Raw genomic sequence first — 23835 nt, 5'->3', positions numbered from 1 at the left:
CTCAAGCTGCTGTAACATGAGGTTAAGTGGCTTTGACAGACTTAGAAGTCTCCTTTTTGTTTTAATAATGCATTTGTGTCAAACTGTCACAACAAAGTGCTGTGACTGAGGTTTTCCTTTCTCCCTGTACCTGCTAAAATTAAATACAAGAAAAAGGTTTGCATTGAATTTCTACAACAGTAAAGCAGTACTGTAGATTGTATGAACCCTGCTATAGATGAGCAACGCATTGTATCAAAAGGAAAAGTAAATTTTCTCAGACAATTTCCTAAACCTGAGACAACTCATACTACAAATATTTTTTTTTTGATTTTGGTACAGTTGTTAACTAAAGAATAAATATATGAAGACACTCACTATGAACATGCTGTAGGAGCAAGTTGTATTGAATGAAAATCTCATTTAAAATCTGATAATTACTTGTGACCACTGCAAAATTAAATCTTTTTCTTTCAAGTCATACAACCTAGTGAATTCAATGTAGGAAATCATCATAGGATAAGATGTTGTTTTTGTACACAGCAGTACTGTTGCAACTCTAAATTAGTCCAAATATTTTTTGGTCGAATGATAAAATACAACAAAACCAAACAGTCACTGAAGACTCATCTCCTGCTTGGGTCAATGCAAACAACTTATCTTATTCAAGCAAATCAGTCACTTTAACTTCAGCTGCTGGCAATAAAGCATCACCGATCAATTCTTCATAAAAATGAACCAAAACTGGTTAAATTAATTGTGACAGATTTTGAATAGTGAGTGCTTTTTCTAAAAATAGGGGAAAAACAAATGTTTTTTAGACCGAATGATGGGAAACTGTTTCTATTTTTAAATAATATTTTTGTTACCGAGCTGTCAAAATTGTAGACATCCAGCAGATACTCCGTCAACACGGCTGTGGGTGTAAGACAGGTGTATGTGACCTGGTTGAGTGTATTTTGAGGAATCAGCTTGTCGTCTTACCGATGACTCGCAGCTCAGCGTTGGTGAAGATTCGGCCATGCTTGTTCTCTGCCACACACTGGTACATGCCGATGTCAGCCAGATTCAAGCTGCTGATCGTCAGCACTCCGTTATTCACCTGGATTCTGTCCTGCTGAAGACAGACAGACAGAGAGACACGTATTTAACTTCCAGAGATGGAAGCAGCCATGTTAACCTGATACCAAACAGGTTCAGAGAGTTCAAAGCTGCAGCAAAAAGTCCTTGAGTAGTTGCCTTGAGGCATGAAACTCACCTCATTCCAAGGTTAACAACTAATCAGGATGAGTTCAGTGTTAAGTGGTACGCTGTTTGCTCCTAAAGTAGCTCCAGCCATTGATTTATTAGTTTGTGCCGTGGTAAGAACTACATTATTGGCATATGAACTTGTTACAAAGTATTTTATTTGTACATGCAATTTATTTGCTATTAATTGGCCAACTAAATCCAATATTCTTTATTTTATTGTTTTATTTAGATTTAGATGTTTAGCAACATCTGTTTCCCAGTAGGTGCGTTTCTCCATCTACACTCACCTCAGTGAAACATTCACACAGGTCAATAGATGAACCAATCATGTTGGCATTTTTACACTGTTTGGAAAATGATTTATTTAATTTATTTAGTTTATTTTTCAGGGACCATGTACAAAAACACTCATCTTGAAGAAAAGATTTTAGCCATTGCTAGTTTCCATCTGCAGTACCCGGGCAGGCACACAGCATAATGATACATATTTACAAATATAACATACAGTAACAATTTATAACATTAGCTATAATCAGATATTAAAAATCTTATGGAACACATTATACAGAAAATAGGAGCAGGAACACATAACATCAACATTCCTCATTTAAATTCAACACCTGAATTCCTAAAATTCTTACAAAATACTGAAATGCATTATACAACAATAGAGTGGACAATTAAAATAGAATAATGCCGACACAGCTCGTTTTCCATAATGTGAATTTTTTAGGTTTTGAGAAAAAGTGTTCCAGTCTACAGACAGCTTCAGACTGTCCGGAAGCTGATTCCAGAGTTAGATGGCTTTAAATGAAAAAGCTGTTTGTGCAAAGGTGGAGGATCTTTTGGTGATGGCACAGTTTTTTTTTTATTATTAATTCATTTATTCCTGAACATGTAAAGTTTAAAAGAGAAACAAATATTTTCTTTTTTAAAAAGGAGACAATCATCCAAATGAGTCATCCAGAGTTCACATGACACATAATCCAATTTTACAATGTTTGCATTACATGTTTGAAAAGTACATGTTTTACATAGTAGATTTAATGTATTTTCATTGTTTGTTATCATAATGGCTTTGTTGTCTTTTTATGAGTCATTCAAGAAGACAGGCATGGAAAATAAAAAGTCAATATAAATTCTGTTACTTTCCAGTTATTAACTGAGCCTTTAACTGTTAAACTTGGTTAATTCTTTAGTAGTAGAAAGGTGTTATTTACCTGATATCTTGTTTGGAGCTGCTTTTGGAACATTTAGCCTAAATTGGACTCACTGCACCACCGGGGTGGATATAAAGTCATCTAAAAATTGTACTTTCTGTCGACTTTAAACTCTGTGGACCACTGCCCTTTAATGTATTTGCATTTATTACATACTTTACCTTCAAAATATGTCATACCTTTTTATAAGAAACTGTACAAACAGTCCAATTAGCACAATAACAAGTTGACATTCGATATGATAATGGTAATTATGGACTAGAACCACTTAGTGGTGGGTAATTAGGCCTATATATGGACTTTTTAAGTACTACAACACCAAGTGTGTTCATACTGATAAATGACCTGATTTAAATCAAGCTTTAGCCACAGTTTTTTTCTCTCTCCGGGGGGGTTCTAATTGAAACACTGTTAATTTTCTGTGGTCCCAATAGGCCCACAGTGAGCAGATGTAACCCCCCTCTGCTTAACATAGCACTGAGACATTATAAAAAGATGGCTGCAATTAAACCTCAGTGGATTTGATGAGGACTGCTGCATGCAGGGTATTTTTTATTTTTTATATCCTCCACCAAGTGTCACAGAGTGTTGGAGGCAGAGAGACAATACTCATAAGCATGTGAAGGCATTTAAAAAAAGAAAGAAAGAAAGAAATTTGAAGAACGCATACACGCCGTACACCAGAAAAACAGAAACCAGGATAAAGTTTGTCCTTCGCCACAGCTCTTCTAGCTTTTACAAGCTACAGCACTACTCTGCCTTCTTTTTATAGTTATGTCAATTTAAGTGTGGCAGGACTCATTGTTCTTGCCCTTGATCTTTCCATTGAGTGGAGCTGGACCTTTTAATGTCAGTGACAAAGTAGTCCAGAGGGTCCTGCTGCCAGTCTGTCTGTCGTCAGGAATCATTACAACATCGCCACTTGAAAAGACTAGAACTGTCCCTTAACATCAGTCGGTGACACTGCCCAGGATCTTCAAATGGAGTTCTTTGTGAGGCACCGCTCACAGGACGGATGCGTGGTTGATCCGGAGCTAAAGCCACCGCCAGAGGGGGTCCTGGGTGTGGATGGATGCAGCAGTTTCCAAGTGGAACTCCTCGAGCACCCGGGGATTTTTGGCAAGCAAGGCGTGCTTACATGTGTGCTCAAAGGAAAGGAGGCCATAAAGACATAAAGAGATGAGGAGAGCTCGGAGCCACGGTAGCTTTGAATAGATGATAGATGGTCCTTTTCAGGTTATACAGTACAAAGGCCCAGGGGGATGAATCAGATGGACGAGATGTGGGTAAGTGCATGGGTCGGTGCCACACTTTGCTACTCTGCAGCATCTGCCCCGTTGAGAAACCCTCAGACACTCAGTGGTGGCTCCATCATAATCTCTTTAACACTGGGGGGAAATGGTAGAACTCGGCTGCTTTATAACCATATTTAATTATGCTGGACTCCTCTCAATACCAGCAGTGTATCAAGTTGGGAAAAAAAAAAAAAAAAAACGCAAGTCATTGCGCTCTATAGTTACTCTGGATGTGAATGTGTGATTTGTTGAAATGAGTGTGAGCAACAAATCAGAAACTCAGCAGAAGGAAGATAGCGGACGTTGGAGGTCGAAGGTAGAGAAAACACACTCACATGTATGTAGGTAAAAGGGCGGGGGTGGTGCTGGGGGGTGGGGGGGTAGTGGAAAATACAAGCATGAGTGGGTCCTTGTTTCGTCGGGGTGACATTTTGAAGTGACAGGCCTCCTCTGTGCCATTTAATTCCCTTGGAGGGAGCCCAAAATGAGGCAGAGACAGAGAGAAGGAAAATGGGCAGAAAAAAGCTTGAAAGAGAGCATAAGAGAGTGACCAAAGGAGAGAGAGAGCAAGAGAGAGAGAGAGAGAGAGAGAGAGAGAGAGAGAGAGAGAGAGAGAGAGAGAGAGAAGGAGGACTGATCCATTCTAATGAGGAATAACAAATGGCCCCCTTGGCCTTCTTCTCCTTCTCCCTCTCTCTCTACATTGCTGACCTTTGGGTTTGGAAATTGATTTACTGTTGCCGCGGTTGACGCTGGCATTTTGAAAATGGTAACACCCCACCTCATTAATATAGCCCCATGTATAGCGAATATGTTACCTTGGCCACCTGCCAAAGGAATTTTTACAATGTTATTTACAAATCAATACGGGAGATTCGCAGGTGGAGCGATAAGGGTTTCCTGTGGTTAAAGATGTGTGGCAAATAGAAGAGGTGACCTTTGTCAAGCCCTTCAAAATGCAGTAAAATAATGGACGGAAGCAAATGACAGAGAGGAAATGTTTGTGACAGTGAGGCCTATTTATGCAGATTAAATTTTGAGTGGCCACACATAAAGGATTTGCTCAGTACTACTTCTCCGTCTTAATGGCAAACCACTTAGCGCAAAACCCAGTAATCTTCCTCAGTGCACGTGCATTAACATTCGGCTCCCCAATTAAAGTGCCGCAGATTTGGGGTATTATCTCAGCTCCCTATCTAAGTTCCAGAAAACAAAAGCCACCTGCCCCCTTTAAACACATGTCCAACAAAACAGCAACAGTCCAGTTTTGGGCTCATTACCCAACCAAACACAGCCACGATCTGTGACTGTGATTCATTGGAGCCAGCCTTTTTAGGCAGAAAGCACACTCACTTCAGCAGCACGATAACACAAAACAAGGCACATTGCCTAAATGTGAAATGCACTTTGGATGATAAGGCATTTTTCACCCTCCCAAGAGAAAAGAGACTTAATGATAAAATTGAGAGTAGCAGATAGGAGAGATTGAGCAACGAATTGTCGACAAAGTCCCCGGTTGATGACTGGCAGAAAATGGCATCACTTTGGCTTCGGTGCGAAAACACATACAAACAGCCTCCCTCACCACACATGCACACACGCAGGCACGCACGCACGCACACACGCACAATTTTCTTTATGCCAAATATAGTCCCTAGGAAATGCAGCCATTTCAGAGTGACGTGTTCTTGCCAAGTACAAACCTATGAGTTGGAAGCAGTATTTGCTCCCAAGCAAAATGCAACAAATAGTGCAGTACCACATTATGCATCCTTTACATAAGATGGGTCTGAATCAACCGTAGTTATATCATCTTTCATTGTGCCCTTAAAATTATGCTCATCTGGGATCGTAGAAGCGCTTTAGGGCTTGTTGTCAAAATCGTTCTTCTTTCCACACTCTGCTCACAGTGAAAGCTGAGCAGATTGAGCCTTTCAGCAATCTTACCATGTACTAACCACTGTAAGATTTTGTAAGACATTGATTAACAGCAAACCTTATGACGGTGTGTTTTGAGACCCTCTGATAGCCTCTGGCTCAGACCTGCATAACCATTAGTGAAAGCAGAAATTATGCATGACATTTCTACAACCGCTCAAAAGACGGTCTGCAAGTGAAAACATGCACTGCGGTGGAACAAAAGCTTCGGAGTGGAATTCGATCAGCAGGCGATTTGCACAACCAAAATTTAAACCAATTGAGTGGTTTTGAAACACAGCCCCTATTGGATTAGTGTAATTAAATCCGAGCAAAACAATCCACATTATTTGGCAAAGCAATTTGAATAGGTGGTAAACACTCTTGACTGATTATCTGATCATGTGGTTACACCTGACACAATTGTCTCAGCTTTTACTTTATTTTTTTACTAGTTTTTTAAAAAAAATTTATGCCCTTGCTTTTTGGAAGAGCCGTCGTGCAAAGTGAATGGAAGCTTTGCAAATCTTTACATGCATCTAACCACCGTCTATAGCTGCCTAACAAAAGTTACGGGCCACAGATAGTTGGGAGACAATCCAAGCCGACAAAGGGTAAAATGCAAGGTAAACACTATACAGGCCAATAGAGTAATCAATTAACCCAAGGGTTCTCCGAATGTGGGAGGATAAATTTGTTTAAATGTTGAAATTGTTCCTATGTTGTGTTTGCATCTCGTAACATTTTACTATCTTATCTTAACTATTGAACTAAATGTTCAGGAACTCGTACCTTGTCCGTTTTAGCACTAAAACAAAGGGAAAAGATGTGGGCGTGTGGCTGTTTGGATTATTATGCCGTCATTACTTGTTCAAAATGGGCTTTATGTGACGGACACCACCTGGACGAAGAGGGACAAAAAACTGTTTTCCACTTCTAAGGTGCTTCCCCTAAAAGTAAATAAAATAATAATAATAACCCTGTGACAGCTCACCTATGTTCAGTCCAGTACAGGGATTCACACAGAGATATGCAATCGCACCACACACATACATCCTATTTTATATGTCATGTCACATTTACCAAAACATGCATGTCTTTGAGTTATGGTAGAGCAAGAGTACCAGTAGAAAAAAGCAGAAACAGGGAAAACCTACAATCGCCACATAGAAAGGTCCTGAACTATTTTTGTATGTCAAAAGAGCTAACCACTACAACACCATGTGGCCTTGGATGCTATGTATATATATTTTTGAATAAAAGCAATTTCTAGGGGAAAAAAACAAAACAACAACCTCCATGGGGTCCAGGGACTCTCCGTTCCTCAGCCAGCGGTACGAGGGTTTCGGCTTGGCGCTGGCTTTGCATTCCCACACCAGAGTGTCATCAATGGTCTTCTGCACATCCTGAGGCTTTTCAGTCAAGTGGGGTGCAGCTGTGAGGTCACATAACACACACGCTGTAAACAAACGTTTTCCCACCACACAATTGCTTCAGCATAGCCGGCCGGCAGTCGTTTTTCGAATAAATCAATGAGGCAACCAGGCGAGCGATTAGTTCATTAAAGAAGCGCCTAAAGACACAAATCATAAATCCACTTCCAATTAACCTGAATCTGACCTCTTGTTGGGAAATATATAAATTAATAAAAAACAGGTGTATGAAAGAAAAAAAAAAATCAATGGAGATTGAGACCAATCAACCTTTTGGTATTTCATATAGCCAGTTTCTGCTGATGTGATCCTTCTATAGGAATGAAGAATTACAAGAAACATGTTTCTTGTAAGGCTAACATTTACAGTGCTGTAATTCCTTTCTTTTTTTTTTATCAAACTGGTCAATACCACATTATTCCCACTTTTTGTCACTTGTAACATGAGAAATGAATTAATCAAATTCCTCAATATTCATGCTGGTGTCGTACTGCCGCATCAGTGACTATCGCCTTATCTCTGGAAACAGGGTAAGAAGATTTATGGAGCCTGTGAAGCACCCACATATATACAGGATGCCCTACCAGGGTCAAGGGGAATGGTAGAAAAGGTGGGTGAGTCAGTCTTCTAGCTTGTCTACATGTGTTACTTATATATAATATAATATAATGATATTAATAATAATAATGCAATTAACTTCTAGTATCCACGACATATTCAGTGTCAAGGACATCTGAACAGGGCAAACACTCGCCTACACACAGCAATTTAAACGGTATTCCGGATGAAACTCAGTTTCTTTATGCATTTTATGCAAAAAAACTAATTCGCCACCAATCATAATACAGCTACACTATGTCTGTTGAGCCTGTTTAAATTGCAGTGTCTTGTACCATCCTCAGAAAGGAATCAGTCTGGGATTTGCATTAATATATCTTATTACCCATCCATCTTCTATAGTTTGTTTCAACTTGGGAACTGAGCCGATCCCAGCTGATGATACACCCATGACAGGTCACCAGTTCATCACAGAGTAAACACACAGAGAGCCAGATGACCACACACACTCTCATTAACACCTGGAGACAAAACAGAGTCACCAATTAGCCTCAAACACATGTTTCTGCACTGTTGGAGGAAGCTGGAGCACTATGCATTACCTAGACGAAACCAGTAAGAAGCTGAATATGCATATGCTCACTATAAGTTGACAGTGCCAACCACTACACCAATATACATACTTAACTAATGTCATTATTTTATCCTAATTTTGAACTGCATGTTTTAACTGCTAAACATTTTAGAATCCCCAATCACAATAAATTCTCTTCTGATTTAGATTATTAACAGCAATTTTTGGGAGTGAAGTTGCATTGTCTTGTTTATTTAGTCGTTTCTGACTTCCGGAGGTACATTTTAGTTTAGAGGATCAGACTTAGACTCATAAATTTAATTCAAGGTTTGACTGAATAGCAGCAAAATACGCTATTTTGTCATTGTGCAGTTAGAAAAGGCTCTCCCTAATGTCTGCGGTGTGAAAAGTAAATACATTTGGCATAATAAATACATTCAGTATTGAAAATGCATCACTACTGAGTAACAATTACTCCGCAGCACCCTGTTAACAGCATTACAAATGAGACTGTCAGAGATAACATAATGGAAAGGAAGATCTCATGCGAGCGGCTTCTATACAAATTCGCTGCGATTGTATCTGAGTCCATTCAAATGCGGTAAACTGTTGGACCATGATCTAATTTCTTAAAATCCCCTGGAACGGCAGAAGGACAATTAAGTGGGGAAATCGAAAGAGGCCACCCTTTATTCTTACTGTGCCCGTACTGTTTGGTTGTCGCAAGTACCACATCGCCATATTGATTCTTCTATTCTTCTATAGAGTTGATGGATGTCCCACAAGATCCTGTCTATGGGAGTTTAAAATGAGATTACAGATTTTTATCACCTGGCAGCCGGTCAGCCTGTGAGGCTTTGAAATGAGACAGGACTTAAATCTTACAAGGAGAAACACAACTTGCACACAGCCACAGCGGAGGAGAGGTACAGAGGCCTTGCGACTGAGCGGCTGAAACATTATGACCTTGTTTACAAAGCAGCCATCCCATCATCAGGATATTTTACCTTGCTTTAAGCCCTCTATACTGTCAGCTCCCTGTCTTGTGATGCTCTACTGCTTAAAGTAAAGCATGTTTAATCCACAGCCTACCTACAGGTACTGTGAGCATTTCATATTACCCACAGGTGCTGCAAAAAAAAAAAAAAAAAACTGCATTATCATATCAAAAGGCATCCTCCTTCACACGAAAGAAAAATGTGGATTTGATGATTTCAGTCGAGCACATTCCTATAGGGCCTCATGGGCAGACATCTTCAATGCATAAACTGCAAAATAATGGAGAGGGAAACCATAAAAATCCTTCATCAAGGGCTATTAAAAGCTTTCTCAGAATATGGGCCATAAGTCCAGTGTTAGTGAGGGAAAAATCACCTCTCCCTGAGAGGCGGCGTAAATCTGTGCTCCGGCCCTGTGTTAGCCGCTGGCACAATAAAACGCTTGTCAGAAATGAACTACTGGTAATAGGTTAATTTACTGCCACGTTCCACCTTATGATGTAGTAATATATGGACTCTAATAAAAGCCACAGATTGCATGACAACAAATAAAACTTTTTTTGCTCGGCTCACACTGAGGTTGCACTTTTCCTCCCAAGAATTTCCATCACAGTGAAGTTTGACAAGGGGGCTTAAATACTGTATGGGCAGAAGATTTGATGAGTCTACATGGGCACATGATATGCCACGGAAGTCTGACGGGCTGAACAAATCTAATATTTATATATATACAGAGAGAGAGACTTTTTTTTTTTTTTTTTTTTGAAATACCCAAGACAAGAGCTGTGAAGAAAGGTGAGTTATCAGATCAAAGTCAGGAGAACATCCTCCTCCTACTCACCATAGAAAGACAGCTTCCCTTTAACCAGGTTTCTCCCTCTGCTGTTCTCAGCCACACATTCATACATCCCCGCATCCTCCTGCTGGAAATAAGGAATTTCTAAAACTCCGCTGGCCTTATTTATGTCCACCTTCCTGCCAAAAGAGGCTCCATCCACTCTTCTCCAGCTGATGGTTGGCACTGGGCTAAAGGCATGGGAAATACAGCACACAGCAAGGGCAAGAAATGAAATACAATCTCGATTCATCTGTGGATGTTGGAGAGTTAAAGATGCATATACAACGCCAGTAGAAAATGAGAAACAATGGCAACATTTGTCTATTTTCAATTAATATAAAGGATTAGCTGGTGGGTGTTTCTTCTCTGTATATTCTGTTTACAGCACAAGGAGGAGTCATTTGAATCTGAAATCTTCTGTTTTCGAAAGCACTTCACACACTCTCCACACATTATCATGCAGCTTACTCTGGCATAGTAAACAACTAATGGTGAAGCTATAATTGTGGTATAATAAGGCACAGTGGGACATACTTTCCGAGTGCAAAACATTCCAGTTTGACTGTTGAACTTTTTGCAACGGGGACAACTTCAGGAAACTGCACTTCGATCTTTGGCTCGTACTCGCCCATCACACCTAGAGTGTCAAAGAGAAACATAGAAATGATCCCGTGCAAAACAAAGCGCGAGAAGGTCACAGTGAGACAAAACTCAAATCATCTGGAAATCAGCTGAGAAATCATAGCTCTCAAGGTGGTCTTTGGAGATGGTTGGCAAAGTATAGTTGGAGGAAAATTGTCTTTTTTCCGGGTTAGGGTTACATGATGGGCTGTGACTTTGTTTCTGGAAAAGTTCAGTGAAAAGAAATTATAATAATGACGCAGACTCAAAAAGTGTCCTTTAACGAGTCTTGTTAAAAGCATAAATGAGGTACAGGTAATTAAAATTCAATTTCCGTCAATAAAACCAATAGTTAAAGCTAAAAAGTTCCCCTCTATACTTCTACTATTAAGTCATGCTTTAAAACCTTTACCATTCAAGATTAAAATACTCAGTAAGCGTGACACAAATTTGATAATTTAAGATCCAGGAAAAGGTTCTTTAATCACATTTCTACATTGTGTAGTATTGAGTACAACTATCTATTAATAAATAACCAATATAGTAACAATGATAATTATGATAAACTTTATCAATTAAAAAAAAATCAGTTTAAAGTGCCAAACAAACAAAAAAACTAAAAACAAAACATTCAGAACATCAAAAGAGGGGAAAATGTTAATCGATATGTAATTAAAGAGTAAAAGATTGTAAAGTTCGGCTCATTATTTAAAGTGTGGAATATGAATGTTTGCAAGATTTATCCATATTTTTAGGTTTAATACCTCCAATGGATTCACTGAGTTAAAGCTTATACTGTACACTGCCAAAGCAAACATCGTAAAGGCGCAAAGAAACTCAATAAATCCTGCAAAAGCAGCACCAATCACAACTGTTGAATCATGTATTCTGTGAATGTTTTCGATACGCTATGGCTAATTTGGAAGACCGCCTCTACTTTTCACTCAATGGATTCCGCAGAGGGTTTTTCATACCATCGACCCGCAAGACTAGAGGTGTTGGTGGCCCTTGAACGTTGGTTTTGGTGACCATGTTGGTGACCACACACGTGTAGTTCCCAACATCCGATGGTTCCACTTTAGCGATGTAGAGGTTCCCCGTCTTCTGGGACACAAATCGCCGTGTGTCCTGGATGACAAAGGAAGGGTACTCGTTGAAAATCCACGTGAAGGTGAGTTCTGTGAAGGAAAAACAATGGAGCATGAATGAGGATCACACATGAAAAACCACTTTCTGCATTTATGCATCATCTTTTGTTATGTGTGTGCTTCATCAGCAGTCTCATCACTTGGAGTGTGAGTGGATTCCTTCAGGGATAAAGCAATTAGTGGACCAGACTGAGTGCCAGGCTTCCATGATTAAAAACACAATTCATAATTGAAGAGCGATTACTCTTACTCACTCTTGTAAAAATCCTCCTCATACGGGGGAAAGTTTCATGGGTCTGTATGTTGGAGGTATGAAGGGGTGTGAATGAATTTTCAATCATATTTACAACCACAGTCAGGAGTGTTTTGGGGCATTTTCTGCAGGAAGGAGGGTCAAAAAATTAAGAGTGAAGTAGTTTTTAAATGACTTAGCAGGCATTCATAAGGGAGGCAACCCTGTATTAAAAGAGTTGGAAGATGTGTGTCGCTGCTAGTCCGACTTTTAAACCTGGGAATTTAAAAGTCATCAAAACATTTTACAGCAATGTAAAACACAACTTACTTAGTCAATCTGAATTACGCTTGAAATGAATTAGCCTGTAAGTATAAACTCACTTCATTTTCATTATCTCATTATATTTTCATTTCATATTCCTTATTTTATTTTGCAGTTTTTCTTGGAATATATTACATAATAAAAATTCATTTAAAAACACAACGACAGTGGTTGTACATGAGGGAGGGGAAAAGAGGAAGAACTCGCATCTCCCTTTGTGGTTGTCATATAGCAGCAGAGCACCTTAAATCAGGCTTTAAGCTGCAGCTCCAGCATTAAAAAAAACAAAAAAAAAAACCTGTATAATGCCCAATAAAACCAATGTATTACAGATCATGCTATTCAGTATGGTACCACCTTGTCCACTATTCATCATCCATGATAACAAGCTTCTAGGAAACACTCCCAGTACTATCAACCAAATGGAGTGCAGTCAGAGAGGCTTTGCACTAACAATCAGTAACATTATAAAAAGGAATGATGGTGTTTTGACATATTGACACTAGGATAGATTGCTGTGGACCATATTGCATCCCTGTCCCAAAAGCAATCTTGGACGTTGGTAAAAACTTGTCTAAGCGATGACTCTGCACTACAGTACAGGGAATAATTGAGACGTGCGTTGGACACTCATCTACTGACTCAGTGTTCCTCACTTCTGCTCTTCAGGGGGTGAGAGGGTGTGTGTGGGCTTTGACATATTACTGCAAACCTTGCAAATCGCAAAGTAGCATAAAAACTTGTGAACTTGTTTCTCTGTATTTTTTGCTAATTTACTCATTTGGCTTCATGTGTTTTCACCCGCAGACACTCCTGCCCTGTCTGACGCGTCACCATATAGTCCCGCCCCTCTGCTCACCCGAGCCGACTCTGCTCAGTCGTCCCTCACTAAATAGAAATACGGCAGTACGTTTCACCATCCTTCTGCTTCTACAATATCCACATCTGTAAAACTGGACTTTGTCTTCTGTCTTTGTCGACGCACTTCCTTGGAATGTGCGTCAGACTGTTTGTAGTCGAGTAAACTTTAACACTGTGACTTCCTGCGTCGTGCTTTTGGGTCTTCAAACGTGACCTGAGTAAGCTTGTGATGGGCGTGTGAAGATGCTGCCCTTCATCAAATAGAGAGAGAGAGAGAGTGTGTGCGTGTGTGTGTGTGTGTGTGTGTGTGTGTGTGTGTGTGTGTGTGTGTGTGTGTGTGTGTGTGTGTGTGTGTGTGTGTGTGTGTGTGTGTGTGTGTGTGTGTGTGTGTGTGTGTGTTACACCTACAGAGGACAATCTGACCTTGCAAGCAAACCAAGAACACAACAGGACACTAAGTCTGGACCTCGCAGTGAAATCACACCTGCCTCTAAATTTAATGCCCAGGGATGAACATTCTCTAGATTCAAGGAAGTATATTCTTACAGTATTCAAAAAAATAGTGTGTGTACTCCCTTATAGTCTCACATGTCTGCTCACATGATTTTACAGTTGAAAGAATAACCTTGGAGATTGCGCAGATACTACAATACCAGTTCAAAGTAGAATTATGTCATCGCTCGCCTTCACTTCTACCTGGCTTTTCTCCCATTAGAGACAATTCTTTGATTTGTGCTACACAACAATTTAGCTAATTACTATTTGGCGACCTGTATCACTGCTTAATAAAACATGATCACAGAAAATTGCATATTAAAAAAAAAAAAATTGTAGTACATATGAATTAGCAGCAGCGTCCCCACTGATACCCACCGTCTATCTGTTGCATGTAATTGCTACATGACTGTTTCATGAAGTGCAGTGGTGTGTGCATTACCCTGCAGTGGTTTAATATTGAGTGTCTCTGTCAGTTTATAAGAAGCACAATGTTTGGGTCTATATTAATATTAAACACTGAAGCACAACACTAGGAAACAGCTGATCAGGCTCTCTTTGTGGTGGTGATAAATTACTTGAAAACAGACGTTACAGCTTGAACTTGTGCTAAATATGCAGTTTCAATCAGCAAAAGAGATGATAGGTGTATTTTAACTTTGCTAACAGCCAGCCTAATGTGTTTCTTCTTTTTTCAGTCTTACACAGACACACAGATCACAATCCTCTGGTTTTATGTATTTGAATGAGCAGATATGAAAGTGGTTTCACATCTTCTCATCTAACTTTTGGCGAGAAAATGAAAAGCTGCATTTTCAAAATATTGAACAAATCCCTTAATGACTGCCATTGTCTCTTCCAAGACGCACATTCGGAGGAGCTGCATTTCAGTTTGGATGTGTCTCTCTCGTGGATTCTCCTGTCATGAACTCCATGTTCGCCTCTGTGACTTTTCAACCGTAACTTCCATTGGACCCACAAACAGAACAGCTGTAATATCCTCCTCTCCCCTAAATAATACATAACTGCTCTCATCCTAACGTGGCCATGTATATTTAATGTCTGTTTTTGAAAACAATATCTTCCAAAGGTGCAAGGCACAACAAACTGGAACAACAACAACTAAGAGGTTACTAATTGGTTAGTTAAAGATTCATGGTGAGAAACAGGAACCAGGAAACAGGAAGTGGAAAGCACCATTGGTTGTAGTTGATGATTTGACTTGAGAGCCTTCTGCCGATGGGCAGTAATGGAATAATGCAATCATGAGTGACAGTGAGTGGCAGATTTTCATTGTGGTTCCATTTAGCCCTTGTATAATGAACAGGCAGCATCAATTCCCCCGTAATGATCTGAAGAGAGGGAAAAGAAATGGAACATGACAGGCCAAGGACATACTGAATTGAGAGTGGAGTTCTGCTCGAGTGTGTTATGTATCAAAGAAAAGTATGTGCACAACTTGTGTCAAAGTTTGTACTTGCAAGTCCGCTCCCAAGATGGTAGCAGCCATTAACCAGGGGTTCCTATCTGTATTCATAACATACAGGTTCACTTTATGAAATGGCTTAGGTCACGCACATGGGAGAAATCCCTGCAAGCTATGTGTGCTGTTAGCAGCCAGCAAGCAGGTTCTGTTTTGGGGTAGATGCACTGGAGAGAGAGAGAGAGAGAGAGAGAGAGAGAGAGAGAGAGAGAGAGAGAGAGAGAGAGAGAGAGAGAGAGAGAGAGAACAAGTGATTTCAGCCTTGAGTAAACCTGAAAGGCCTGTTTCCATTAGTGAAAGGAGGTCAGATGCATTAGGTTCCGAACCAACCACAGTCATTCAGAGCGTCTCAAAGCAAAAACATGACACAAACAGACATCTAATAGAAATACAGTATGAGTGAAAGATTTCTGCGGGCTCGCCTCTTGGATGCTCGACAATATTTTCGCCATTCAGTGAGTGCAACTTGGAGCAGCGGCACAATTTTAGAGCATCCTGCTTGCGCCAAACTACTTCCTGCAGCGGTCTTGAGGGTTTTGAAGCATCGTTAAAATGAAATAATGGCTTCCTGAATCATGCATGGGATATTGAAATCCTTTAAAGGGGAGATGAGGCAGATCCTTGTCTAAGACTGCATTGTGCTGATCATGAATTATGTCCTGTCACCCTTTATGAGAACATGCCTTGGACTTTTCCAATAGTATGAGAGTGCATTGAAATGCCAGTCAGGATTCTTTGAATTTCGGATGTGCAACAATGGAGCCATGGCGGCTACAGAAGTGCAGAAAATGGTTTTATTTTCTTCACATATTCATGCATTTTTTGAACCGCCCTGATTTGCAGAGACAATCTGTTTCATTCTTATTATTTCTCCTAGTTTATTTGTTCAGGTGTGACTGTATTGAACTTATTTCTCTGATAAACCCAATTAGACTCTAGCTATGATAATAAATCCACGGCGAGATTAGGTACAATGATGCCATTCATAATTGCAGAGAAAAATGAAGCGGACATCAGAATGTGACTAAAGTGTGGGGGCGTGCGCTGCTACGTATGAATGTGCAAGCATGTAACTGAATCTAGGCGGGATAAATCACGACTGTTCGGGAAAGCCTTTCAGTGAATATGTAAAAAGACTTTAGATGATTCATCTTAACATCGTACAAATCTCAGTCAATGAGCATAATCTAGCATGACATGACTGAATCTGACAAAACACTGTCAGAATGTGGATCATTTCTAGCGCTGTGGTCGGTCCCTGGAGCGCAGCTATGATCCATCATAACAAGGAGATCAAATCTGCATGTGCATTACTGTTTGGCTGGACAAATGCAGGATCTGGCTGCATTTATTTATTATGAGGAAAAACTGTGGGGAAGCAAAGTCACCCACTTTGAATGGATTTCACAGAGAACACCAATCATGCAGCCGTCACCCAAATAAAATGATTGTTGACAGCCTGAGAGCTCTGCTAATGAATATTGGATTTTGGAGACCCTTGTATTTTACATAATCACAACAGATGTCCTCTATTATTTTTGATTGTTTTTGTTCTTCCTTCGGCCCTCTCTGAACATTCATTAGAACAAAATGTATTTTGGGGGATTTGAATTACTGTTCTGTTCTTTGACCTGACAAAGTTTCCTAATGTGTACAGTCGGTTAATTTAGTGTTTCTCTGTAACCAGACAGCTGGTGCATCGTGAGAGAATCCTTATCACTAAAAAAGCAAATAATCATGCATATGTTCTTTGTGCCGTGGTGTCGGGGTGTCCTAAATTGGAGGCCTTTCTGAGGTGGAGATTGAATGTTCTCCCCGTGCATGCACAGGTGCTCCCTGGGTAGACTGGTCATCTTCCAGTGCAAAAATGTGCATTGGAGGTGAATTGGTGACTCTGCATTTCATGAATGTGTGATGAGGAAAGTGTGTCTCTCTGTCTGCCTGTGATGGGGTGGTGACCTGTGCAAGGTGTGTCCTGCCTTCGCCCAGTCAGCGGGGAACGGCTTCAGCACAACGCAACCCTGAACTAGATAAACTGGCTTAGACGATAGATGGATGAATAAATGACCTTGAAGCCTATGCATAGATTTGAAGACATTCACTAAAAAACCTTTTTACCTGTAACATGAGCTATATTCATGATAAAGAACTAACCATGTTAGAGGTCTTGTGGTATTCGGCAGTATTGCCAACAAGGTGTGTGTTTGTATTGTGGGGTCAACTAGAAGGTTTTCTTATTAATTTATACATTTTCAACTCATCAGCAGTCTCAAAGAGCTTTACAAGGTCAGTCATTCACACAGAGACCAATGGCAACAGCTGCAATGCAAAGTGGCCGACCTCCTATTGGAGCAATCTGAAGTTCAGTGTTTTGCCAAAGGACACCTTGACCGCCAACCTTGGGATTGGAGGAGGACTCACTCTACCGACTGAGGCACAGTGGCAAAACAGATAAATGTTTTTCATTTGAAACGTCTTGTAAGTCCTAACTACCAACGTAGATAGCTGGGATCTGCTCCAGCGGCCCGCAGCCCAGCGTAAAGCAGAACAGAAGATAGATATTGGGTTTTATGGTTGGTTGGTAGAGCAGGTCGTCACTTAATTGGAATGCTGCTGGTTCAATCCCCCATCTGTGCAAAAGTGTCCCTGAGCAAGACACTGAAACCCAAACTGCTTCTAAATGTATCCACCCACATTGGTGTTTGTGTGAATGGGTAAATGTGACTTTGAGAAAAGTGCTTTGTAAATGCAATCCATTTCCCATGTAGTCTGAAACTGCTATACTTATGGTTTGAAAACCTACTTCAAGAAATTATCTCCAATAATCTATTTAATTGTAAAACTACCACCTGCTGGGAAAAAGCCTCCCTCAGAAGCCCAGGTTTCTCCTGCATGCTGGGCCCCTGAAGCTGTATTGTGACACCGCCAACCCCCGAAACTCCACCGATGCTCCACTCCCACCCCTCTACACCCCTGTCACTTTGAAAACAACTATGTTATACCAATGGCCAAAATGAAAAACCTTCAACAAATGCTAAATACCAATGGGAGAGGAATGTCTCTCTAGTAATGTGGACGTTATGTGGATATGAGTTCAGTTGCTGTTTCTTTTAAATCAATCTGGCACATGTACACCCACTGCACTGTGTATATCAAACCTTTCGTTAGTCATGAGTTTTTCAGATTTTCCTTTCAACCATCCATCCAGGCATACGGACAGTTGATGAACGAGGAGAGAGCGTGTTGCTCAGCAGAGTGAAACCTTGAAAGTTTGCATTTTTTGCAAGCATGGTCATTAAGTAAGTCGTAAGTAATGTTGGCAAAACATTTAACATATCAACCAATTTTATGTTTAAGCTCATTGTTCAAGGGTTAAGAGCAGGTAGAGGCTTCTTATTGGAGTGGATGTGACAGATATAGGCCAGGCGCAATGGAACAGTGTGGATTACTGACAACAGCCTCTGCAGCAGCGCGGTCCCCAGTGATCAGCGTCACGGAGGAGGAAAGTCCAAAGGGGGTTCGGAGTTTATCTAAAAATGACTATGTTTTGTGAACAATTGACAGGCAGGATGAACATGCATTATTGAAGAGGATTATTCGAATGGATCTATTTGAATTTTCCCCAAGACAAAACAACAAGCCGTTCCTCCAGTGATTTAGTCACATTTTTTGCCAGACACGATGCAGCATACATCTTGGTAAACATCTGTGAAGTGCGGCGCTGTCAAATATGCCGCATAACAGTCACAACAAAGCAGCTGGAGATGTTCAACAAAGTACGACATCAGAGGCCGAGGAAACCTCCAAGATGTTGTGAATATAAGTTTATAAAAAGAGATGCTCCATTTTTAATCCTGATTTAAATGATGTGGAGTCCTCGAATTCCCTTATTGTGAGAGAGCGCCTAGAGATGAAAAAGAATACAAAAAACCCTGCTGATTTACCATCTGATATTAAAAAATGAAGATGACAACATTTACAATCCATGAACGAGTCTTAACAATAATCTATGAAACTGAAAAGTAACCCATGACACGAGGCAGGAAGTACAAACACATGGCTCGGTTAGAGTATTGGAGGAGCCACCAGTGCAAACATGACTGAAGCTTCCTGCTGCCCTTCATGTAAACAACACGTCCTTCAGTGTTTTCAGGGTTTATAATGGAGGTCAGATGTTCACATAATGAGCTATAAACGCTCTGGACAAGGTCATTTAAAACATGACTTCTCGTCTTTGTGCCGTTATATGGATCAGCCGTAACATTATGACCACCGAGTACCATCTTTTCTCTTTGTCGGGGCTGCTGTTAGTGGTAAATAATAGGCAGTGAGTGAAAGTTTTGTCTTCAAAGGTGTTGTTTTAGATGGGTCATGTATGCTCAAGGGTCATGTGTGATCAAGGCTCACTGATGGACGTGGAGAGTGAAGGCTGACTCAACAGATGGGTTTTTGGAGCTCAAACTGCTGCAGACATTATTATGTCTAATCGGAGTAATTCTTAACCGTCAAAACCTTTCTTTGTGTTGTACTTTCACATACTTCAAATCATCTATTAATAAAGTTTGGGTATTTTTGTGGACGCTACTGTACTTCTGCCAGACAATTTGTGATCTTTTCATTTAAATTACAGGTGCAGCAGCCAGTAAGTTTACACAAAGAGTAACTAACATCAGAAACAACTGAACTTATGGTATTCTGTATTCTTTTTTAGCAACCTGAGCCTTTCAAAAAACCCAGTACTAATTAACCTTAACTCACACTTTAAAAATAAACATTTTCACCTTGGTGTGCTGAAAACAATTAAATACGAAAATTATTCTGAAACAATAAAATAATGAACGAAGTGAAACATTCACACCATGAGAAGGCTGAAAATGGTTTCTCACGTACCACTATGTGTAACTCGGCTACTGGGATAAGTTAAATTACACAAAAACAGCTGGACAGTGTTTTTATTGTCTTTAAAATACAGAAAACCAGTGCGCAGCCACATTGTGTACAATCCTCAGGGGCCTTGCATTAAACCATGAGAGAATCCAGATTATTCTCTTGTCTCTAAGGTGACTTATAGGTGACTCATTAAACGACAATCAATACATTTGCCGAGTTAATAAATGAATAGTTAGTCTGTGTCTCCTCTCTTTCAGACTTATAGATCCATCGTAGAAGAAGTCAGTCAAGGTTGACTAATTTCTGTCTCCTCCGCCAAGAGGAGGCCAGTATGAGAGGCTGTTCAGGCAGCGCGGCGTCTCCTTTGTCACAATACCGCAGAAAAGAAGCAATCTTCTTTTCCAAATTATAAACAGGTGAATGCAGGATTGCCTTCACAACAGACTGCACATCAAGCTACTAGACAGAAAGTACCAGGCATTGGCGGCATCATCTTGACTGAATCACTCCACTTTTTTTTTTCTTGTGAATAATAAATAAACTATTGGATTTGAATCATTGTGCCCAGATTCTTCAACAATATTTTTGGTCACTGTCATGACACTGTGACTGCAGAACAACACTCCATGCGATGCTGCTGTTTTGTTGTTTCCTGGTGACAGAGTGTGTTGGCGTGCGGACACCTTGCACCAGGGGATGTGTCTAAAAAAGAAACAAGAAGCTATTACGCAACGAGGCTGCCAAATGTAAGCATATGGCTCATTGTCCCTGCTCTTCTAGTGGACAAAAGGTGAGAAGCCTCACTATAACATAAACAGAACAAAGCACTACAAATGTGGGCTTACAACTCGGCTTGTAAGAAACTGTGATAAAAACATCTCGCCTTATTCTCCTGGCAGGGGCAGGGCAGCGTGGTTTCACACAACAGCCGCACATCAATTAGTGAACCAAAGTTTGCCCAGAAATTCACCCGACAACAGTTTGCACTCAGCGTGTGCCGATACCATTCAGCAGTCCGAGCTATGAGACAATTGCTTTGAAGTTTCTGAGCTCCTACACAAAACTGCAGAGTTCAGCGATTAGCGCTAAACTCTTGTTTGACTGGGCAATGTAACAAAAGAAATATTTCATTCTTTGCTTACCAGTTGGGGCTGCACAATAAATATGTAATAGAGAAGATGTGGCTGTGGAGCATTACAGTGACCAGCAGTCGGTGAATCCGTCGAAGCCGCGATCAAAAACTTTGCTTGGCGATGGTCACAATCGCGCAAAAATGCGTTCATGAATCTGACGGAGCCTTAACAATAATATCTCTAAATCTGAATTGGCTTGAATAATGTTAGGAAATCTGTTATTGAATGAATGACAGATCAAAAGGGGCTGCTTGCATTACACTTTAAGGACTCTGATCATGTGTTCCATTGTTAGGAATGATTTGCACTCATACACTTTGAACCCTCAAACCTCCCAGACCCGGAACCTATGCCGAATAATCAATAAATGCGTATCATTTTACAGATAGAATTCATGTCTCACCTGGTCTGCAAATAATTATTTTTCTTGTCCCAAACTTCACCCCACCACAAACGTATGTGACTCGCAGATGCAGAAAAGCCTCTGATTTGAGAATGCTCGAAGGCAAAATGAACATGAATATAAATATATTATTCACTCATCAAAATACGTGTGAACTCATTTTCTGTTGACAAACACATATTCAGCTGCCTTCTTCACTTTGAGACTGTTTCATACAAAACCCAACAACAACTGCTGCTGTTTTTCTAGTTCTGATTTAAAGAGCTTGTATTTAAGGACTTGACCCATCTCAGACCCAACATGAGAGAATACACTCAGGGGTTCAGTGCCAATAAATAAATAAAATGCATGATTGTGAGTAGGTAGTAGTCTTTGTACTAATTGGACTCACCTCATTATGGCTCAAAACTTTATTTTAGACGGTTGGTCTAATTATTTCTGTTTATTTATTGCTCTGATCACAGAATGCCCAACATGTGTATAGTTTCATTTTGATGTATTATGCTGCATGAATGTTACTTCAAAAAAAAAAAATTCGATAAATCACCATTTGTCAGAGCTAAAACCGACACAAACTTCCCTTGTTCAGACATGCCTGCAAAAAATGTGTGCTTAATGTTGAACGCACAGCGAACAACAACTGTAATAGAAATAACTCATAATAAAGTCAACAAATGCAGTAAAATAAGAAGGTGCTGCTTTCATTATAAGTTATGTCGCCTAATTTTTGTCACTATTGATGTCTGCGTGCGTGTGTGCGTACCAAGGACCAAGACGGTTTATTATGTATCTTCAGTTAAAAGCTTTTAACCAATTTCCAGTTGATGACTGATGATTATAACTGTAATTTAGAATTAAAAAAAATCTCATGAGAGTTATTTCATCTATCCTATTGAACCTAAAACAATGAATAGAACAGAACAAAAATCCTCAAAAATCCAAACTACATGGTTGTAATTTTCACAGTTTCAGTTCAATTGTGGAGGAAAAAGAACTCTCCAGTTGGATTTGATTTAGTTTGAGATGCACCTGTATATTCATAAACTGGAACGGTACTAATCAACCCAAAGTCAAGGCAAAATATGGGAATCAGCTTTCACATATACCGGGCGCACCAGGAGAAAAACAAACAACAAAGTCAACACTTTTTGAATTGAAAACTGTTTTGTTCTATGTCAGTAAACATGATTAAAAAAAAAAAGCTGGTCACTCAGCACTTTACCACTCATCTTAAAATACAATGGAGGGAACCTCCATTCACCCCCTGCTGTCCGCGATGTGTTTCTGTTCATCTAAATTCTCCATCTGTGTATAATTGCATTCATCCTCACTGGCAAATATCCCATCATAATACCCCTGTGCCGCAGTTAATAGCACTGGAGGCTAACTCCCATTGATAATGTCATGGATGCAGAGAGATGATGTGAAGCAAACAAAGTGCCTTCGGAGGGAAGCTCTATTTCTCGCCTGGCAGAGCCCCAGCCACGGACAACCTCTCCAGTCTGCGTGCCAAAGTTTTTCTTCACCCCCATTGAAAATCAGGCTGACAGGACCGCGTCCCAGAGTAAAAATGACTCACTCCTCGGACTTCGACAACACAGCCGGGAGATTTGAAGCAGGAGAGTGCAAACACGACTTAAAGCAGCAGATGAGAAATTGCTGAGGTGTTTCCAGACCATGTTGACAGTTCTGAATAAAACTAACAGGGAGTGAACTGCAGACATTAAAACATTGCACCTTTTTTTTTTTTTTAAAAGAAAGAGTAAATCATAACAAAACCGTCTTACCTCCAGAGTGAGGTGGTGGACCACACAGCAGCACAACTCCTTGACCTTCACGGACCCTCACGGGACTTCTTCTCTGGGTCTTGAAATTCTCCAAGTCTGTGTACACCAACACAAAAGCAATAAAGCACAATAATCATTTCATTCTTCGCAGAAGCCAAAAGCACACAGGAAGCAAACAGACCAAGTTGAGCAGTTTACTGAGATAAAAAAAAATTTAAAAGCATTAAAAGCTATATCGTTTGAGAATAATTTCATATGTAGGTAGACCAGTGCTTAACAACCAAATAAGATGCACAACTTTTGTTTCTTGATAATAAAACACTCGTGGTACGTTCACATAAATGCAGACGTGGTGCCGTAAAGTCCTAAACACTTCTGACTGGAGCAGAAAGCAA

At 40.2% G+C, this 23835-nt stretch overlaps 1 protein-coding gene across 2 annotated transcripts in view; it reads right to left on the bottom strand.

Annotated features, from left to right (window-relative positions):
• cntn3a.1 (contactin 3a, tandem duplicate 1) overlaps positions 1-23835 on the bottom strand; it is an 81543-nt gene that overhangs the window by 28385 nt on the left and 29323 nt on the right. The window contains exons 5-10 of one of the 2 annotated variants that reach the window (XM_080470252.1): positions 23441-23536; positions 11659-11862; positions 10598-10700; positions 10067-10251; positions 6958-7097; positions 964-1096 (exon numbers count right to left, since the gene is read on the bottom strand). In XM_080470252.1, coding sequence (XP_080326378.1) covers positions 964-1096; positions 6958-7097; positions 10067-10251; positions 10598-10700; positions 11659-11862; positions 23441-23536 — 861 coding nt within the window. The remainder of the gene's footprint in view (positions 1-963; positions 1097-6957; positions 7098-10066; positions 10252-10597; positions 10701-11658; positions 11863-23440; positions 23537-23835) is intronic. The other variant, XM_080470253.1, reaches the window with a different exon arrangement.

Source organism: Lipophrys pholis, assembly GCF_963383615.2.
Source record: "Lipophrys pholis genome assembly, chromosome: 8".
Classification (NCBI taxonomy): Eukaryota; Metazoa; Chordata; class Actinopteri; order Blenniiformes; family Blenniidae; genus Lipophrys; species Lipophrys pholis.
Note: the sequence above shows the minus strand (reverse complement) of the source record. Positions and strands in the feature narration are given on the sequence as shown.